Raw genomic sequence first — 6,308 nt, 5'->3', positions numbered from 1 at the left:
CAACAGTCAACTTTTTGCATTAGCATTAGCTTAGCAATGAACCTTCACACAGTGCACACAGGGGCCATTTACCAATGAAAACTAACCCCAACCATACCCTAATCCTAACCTTAACCATTTAACACCCAGGCCTAACCTTAAGCATACACAGAAAGCTTAATTAATCATTTAACCGCTTTGCAAACAATATTAATGTAAATATTTTTAAAAATAACTTTATTTTTAGCGCTCCGACCTCCATTTCCAGTGGGTTACTTCCTTAGCAGTAGCCACATTAGTTTTTCAGCCTACACTTTTATTTTTTGTAGTGGCCTTCATTTTAAAGCAAGAGACCTTTCGGGTAAACAGTGCCCCCTTAATTGAAAAGGTGGCTGATGTTTTTTTTTCTTATAGTGGATAATTTTTTGGGCGGTTCTCAGAGGTGTAGTCCAGGTTATACAGTGGTATATGGAGTATACCTACTTATTTTTCAGTCAACATTGCATATGCCCACTTATAAATCCCCCTAATGTGCACCATTCAGTAATATCTGCAGCCAAATTGCCCATGTTTTGCCCTAGGATGGTGAAGCCATGACCCGCCCTCCTCTTTCTCTAATTGGCTAGTACTTGGTATCTTCACTGATTAGATTGGTTAACTTTAGGCATGAGGACTGATGAGCCAATCAGAGGCAGAGTAGCGCGGGTCACGCAAAGGAAAATAATGCTAATTTAAAAGGCTCTGAAGTGCTTAAGGTTTTTGACCGCTATGGCGGCTAGAAGAAAATGGAATGAGTTGCTGTTTTGCTAATGAAAAGTCGGGATTATGTATTCGTTGTGGACAAGAAAATAAATCGTTTGTTTTTAAATATGCATCACAACTGAAACAAGCCTGAAGACTCTTGATTAAAACAACGGACATATGGTGAGATTTTAGTAGCGCGTCAGCCAGGTCATTCCTGGAAGTCACGCACCATAGTAGCGGTGTGTCAGAACACGCTACTACATTAGTCAAAAACCATGCCACTGTGACCTTTGTTGGAAAAAACCTCTGGTGCGATTGTGTCATTACGGAGGCGACATAGTGGACATGGAAGCTACCGGTAGCAATCTTTGGCTAACGTGCTAGGGTGTGGAGGACGCTGTGGAAGGACCAGGAAGCTGCCAGGATGTCTGCTGCGCTGGAGGGTGTCTACAGATTGTAATAGGACGAGGAGAACTGTCAGGACTTCGGCTGCGTATGAAGTCATCCCTGAATCGGAAACAGGAGCTACACTGCTAAAGCTAAAGGAAACGACGTGGATCATCACATCTAGACAACCGCACGGCGCCCAACGATCGTTTGGAGAGGTATGTGTAGCGCTACAGTGTTTATGGCCATTTAAATGTGTGCACACATGAACGCGTTAAATCCAATGCATTGGTTTGGCAAAGTGGAATGACAATAGACTTTGCATTGACTCGATTACCGCGCAACAAACTGAACTGACTTCTTGACTCTTACCATGCGGGAGAACGCAGCGTCGGACGTTGTAAAGGGGACTGGTGATGCTAACGGTATGTTAGCTGCTAATAAAGCCCGCAGTACAACGGGTGGTGGTGAAATACAAACTGAAAAGCGGGTTGTTAAACTCACTGCAAAAGCACTTGCTTCTAAATTAGAAAGTTTGCACAATGAAAGAAAATCTAAGCTAAATAAAGCAAGTGTTATAAGAAGAACAATGCATGGTTTAATGTTGAATAATGATAAGATGGAGGTACAAAATACTCTTGATGAATTAATAAGGGTTTGTAAAGAAGCAAAATTCTGTCATGATTCTGTGTTGGCCTTATTGCCATACGATGAAAAGATGCAGCATGAAACGTGGTTTAAAGCAAAAATGTTGAATAATGATGAGTGTATTGCTGATTAAAAAAAAAGTGGATTTTGCACTATGATGGTTTTACAGCACACGGAAATGGTAATGGTCATTTGGATGATGATATTCATCCAGATGACAGCATTTCTAATGTAGGTAGCAAGCGCTCAAGTCAAAGGAGCCACCGCAGTGGAAAGTCAAGCACTACACCCTCTGCATGTGTAAAAGCTGAGGCTGATAGAGCAGCACTTCTTGCTCGCCAAGCAGCGTTAAAGGCAAGACATGCTTTGGAGGAGCAGCAAGAGCAGCTTAAAAGGAAAATGGAGGACCAGGAACAACAGCTGAGGAGGAAAGGGAGGAGCTTGACTTGGAAACTGAGCTTGCTGCATTTGATGTAAAGTTGGCGGTATTACAGACTTGTGATACAAACCATTCTTCTTGTGAAAGCTCAAATGGCATGAATTCCTACTATGAAAGGGAAAAAGGGAAAGTGGAACGTGTCATTGCTTTAAACCCCATGGCAAAAGAGTACAAGTCTGTATGGACACCATCACAACATTACTTTGCAGAATCATTACCAACTGGCAAACCAACATCTATGCACGCGCCACCACAGAATGTGCAAGTTTTGCAAAAAGCTACAAGCCCTCATCACCCCCCAAGCATATTGACACCATCACAGCATGTGCAATGCCATCTTACAGCGTCCAATAACAGATCAAGGCAATCTACTGACTTTCAGCAAACAATCAGCCAGAATACTGCTGGAGATATTCTCAACATCATGCACAGGCAAAATGAAATAACAACTGCTCTGGTACAGCAACATCACTCTCTATCTTTGCCACCAAGAGATATTCCCATCTTTGAAGGAGACCCTTTTAAATACAGAGCATTCATCAAGGCTTTTGAGCATGGTGTAGAAGAAAAGGCAAGCAAAGTGGATTATCTTTATTACCTGGAACAATTCACTAAGGGCCAGCCTCAAGAGCTGGTGCGTAGCTGCCAGCATATGGATCCAAGGAGTGGCTATGCAGTAGCAAAAGGTCTCCTGCAGGAGCATTTTGGTAACCACTACAAGATTGCAACTGCTTATATGGAGAAGGCATTGGCTTGGCCGTCAATTAAATCTGAGGAAGTGAATGCACTCCAAGCCTGTTCCTTATTTTTGTGTGACTGCTGCAACACGATGGAGGAGCTTTGCTACTTACAAGAGCTTGACTTGCCAGTGAACATGAGAACCATTGTTTCTAAATTACCATTTAAAATGAGAGATCAATGGAGAGCCAAAGCTCATGAAATAATGGAAAGAACAGATGACAGAGCACACATCAAGGACTTAGTAGCGTTTATTGAACGCCATGTCAGAATTCTTTCAGATCCCCTGTTTGGCAACATACAGGACCCTGGTTTGTGTGCTGCTGGACCAAAGACTTTTACCAGGTTCAAAGCACAGCCCAGGGACAGAATTAAAGAAAGTCTTGTTGCCACCACTGTAACATCTGTAAACATACCTGAAAGAATGGAAGAACCAAGGTGGATTAAAAAAGCTAGATGCCTCTGTTGTGCTCATGGGCACACATTGGATGAGTGTAAGGAGCTCAATGCTAAGAAGCATAAAGAGAAAATTCAATTTCTACGGGAAAAGGGAGTTTATTTTGCACGTTTATGTGTGGGTCATGTGAGCCGTGACTGTAAGAAGTGGTTGATATACAAAGTCTGTGGGAAAACTCACCGTACCGTGCTTCATATAAATAAACAAGTAGCTTCAGAGCAGGAGAGGGCAATAGCCAAAGACCAGTCTACTGTAGTCACAACGTGTGGACATACAGGAGTCGTTAAAGACCAGTGTGCGTTATCCATTCTTCCTGTAAAGGTTAAAACTTCAAAGTGAAATCATATTATAACAACGTATGCATTCTTGGATCCTGGCAGTTCTGGCACGTTCTGTTCTGAACATCTCATGAAGAAGCTGAATGCTGCAGGTAAAAGAACCAGCTTCCTGCTACGCACAATGGGGCAGGAAATAGTTGAAACTGCTTATTCCTTAACTGGTTTAGAGGTTGCTGGTCTTGACAGCAGTGGTTTTTACATGCTTCCTGAAGTTCTCACACAGGAGAGGATGCCAGTGACTGCTGATGACATAGTGACACAGGAAGAGCTGTCAGAGTGGCCATACTTGGCAAATGTACACATCCCAAGCATTGAGGCAAATGTAGATCTAATTGGAACCAATGCCCCCAGGTTATTGGAACCATGGGAGGTTGTTAACAGCCATGGGAATGGCCCATATGCTGTTAAAACTGTGCTTGGATGGTCTGTAAATGGTCCACTGAATGGAAACAGTAGTGCCATGGAGACAGAGTTTCCCTCCATTATGGCTAACAGAATTGCTATGTGTAAATTGGAGGAAATGCTGGCTGCTCAGTACAACTATGACTTCATGACAAGAAGATGGAGGATGAACAAATGTCGAGAGAAGACATGAAATTCATGGAAATTGTTAGTCATTCAGTGAAGCTGGCAGAGGACAGTCAGGCATTGTTCCCTGCTGATGTGATTCAAACGGTGAAACAAAACTACTATGTCGATGACTGTTTGAGGATGCACATCCTCAGAAGAAGAAGCTGTTCAGTTGGTTGAACAACTTACAACTCTCTGTCAAAGAGGAGGATTCAATCTGACTAAGTGGGTAAGTAACAGTTGGAGGGTGCTGCAGGCTGTCCCAGAGGAACACAGAGCTAAGGACTTAAATGAACTGGCTCTGCACACCCTAAAAGACCAGGTAGCCAATCAGAGCATGGTCAGTCAGGAGCAGGTGGATGACATCCTGCAGGAGAATGATGCTCTGAGGACTAACCTAGCTGCTCTAGAACAGATCCAGATGGTGAAGACGCAGGAGATGAATCTGTTGCGCGAACAGCAGGAGGCGCTGATGGCCAAACTGCAGCAGACACGAACCGAACAGGAGAGTCTGTTGGCCCAGAGAGACAACCTGGAATCCCAGGTGCAGGAGTCTAATTTTGCCAACAGGAAGTTGTTGGAGCAGTTAACAGAAGGACATGAGAAGGAAAAACTGTTGAGAGAGTTGGATGAAGCCAAGAAGATGGCAGAGAAGAGGAAGTCCATGTTGGATGATATGGCTATGCAGCTGAACCAGGAGAAGTCCGACCACAAGGAGGTGCTGTCTGACCTCAAACTGCACCATGAGAAGGAGGTTCTGGTGGTGAGGGCTCGATATGAGAAGGAGTTCAGAGGACTCCATGAAGACAAGAATCGCTCTGAGGAGATCCAACAGCAACTCCGAGATGAAAAGGCTCGGATCAAAGAGCTGGAGGGTCTACAGCAGCAAGTGGAAGAGCTGCAGACTCAGGTCCAGTCCATGGAGGGAACCAAAGGATGGTTTGAGAGATGACTGAAGGAGGCTGAGGAGAACATAGAGAAGAAAACTCTTGAACATCAGGAGGAGATCGATCGGCTGCAGAAGGAACACACACTTCAGTTGAAGGGCAAACCTGCATTACCACCTGGGTTGTTTGACAAAGGAGATCTGTACACCAAACGGAGATGGAGGCAGGTACAATACATCTCAGATCTGTCTTGGAAAAGGTGGGTTCGAGAGTACCTTCCCTTGCTGCAAGAATGGCAAAAATGGAACAGAGAAAAAAGAAGTCTTGTACCTGGGGACTTTGACATAGACATGGATTCGACTGCCCCTCGATGCTCTTGGTTACTTGGACGAGTGTTTGAAACCTTTCCTGACAAACATGGGTTCGTACGGTCTGTTTGTCTTCAGACGAAGTCTAGTGATGTGGAAAGACCAGTCACCAAGCTCTGTTTATTAAATGCAGCTGAAGATGTCTGACGATACTGTCATAACAGCATTGTTTATGTTAATGGCTCTTGTTTGTGTTTTTTTTTTTGTGAATTGTTAACTCTGCTTGTTGTTAACAATTAGGGGTCGGAGTGTAAGAGCCATATTCATAAAGTTCAGAGTCACACATTGTTCTTGTCACATGGGGTGTATTTACTGTGTTGGGTCACTGTGTGTCGCTGTCCTGTTGCCAAGAGCACAGGTATTTAGGCAGGTCACTTCACCTGGTCGTTGTGTGTTTTGACCCTGGAAGGGCTTATGGTTTTTGACCGCTATGGCGGCTAGAAGATAATGGAATGAGTTGCTGTTTCGGTAATGAAAAGTCAGGATTATGTATTCGTTGTGGACAAGAAAATAAATCATTTGTTTTTTAATATGCATCACAACTGAGACAAGCCTGAAGACTCTTCATTAAAACAACGGACATATGGTGAGATTTCATTAGTGCGTCAGCCAGGTCATTCCTGGGAGTCAAGCACCACAGTAGCAGTGTGTCAGAACACGCTACTACAATACCTACAAACTGTTCTTGATCAAGTCATGATAATTTTATAATAGTGAGCAAATACTACGGACAAATTTTTTGGTAAACTAAAT

General features: G+C 43.5%; 1 protein-coding gene across 2 annotated transcripts; it reads left to right on the top strand.

Annotated features, from left to right (window-relative positions):
* The first annotated feature begins 4,371 nt into the window (after positions 1–4,371).
* LOC115418654 (GRIP1-associated protein 1-like) lies at positions 4,372–5,345 on the top strand. 2 transcript variants are annotated; one of them, XM_030133192.1, is made up of 2 exons: positions 4,372–4,622; positions 4,716–5,345. In XM_030133192.1, the coding sequence occupies exon 2, from the start codon at positions 4,722–4,724 to the stop codon at positions 5,250–5,252; it is 531 nt and encodes a 176-aa protein (XP_029989052.1). In that variant the 5' UTR covers positions 4,372–4,622; positions 4,716–4,721; the 3' UTR covers positions 5,253–5,345. The 2 variants fall into 2 exon arrangements, with proteins under 2 accessions (XP_029989052.1, XP_029989051.1); XM_030133191.1 differs by having other exon boundaries at positions 4,372–5,345.
* The last annotated feature ends 963 nt before the right edge of the window (positions 5,346–6,308 follow it).

This window comes from Sphaeramia orbicularis, chromosome 4 (assembly GCF_902148855.1).
Source record: "Sphaeramia orbicularis chromosome 4, fSphaOr1.1, whole genome shotgun sequence".
In the NCBI taxonomy this organism is placed as follows: domain Eukaryota; kingdom Metazoa; phylum Chordata; class Actinopteri; order Kurtiformes; family Apogonidae; genus Sphaeramia; species Sphaeramia orbicularis.
This window is presented reverse-complemented; position numbering and strand designations above follow the sequence as displayed.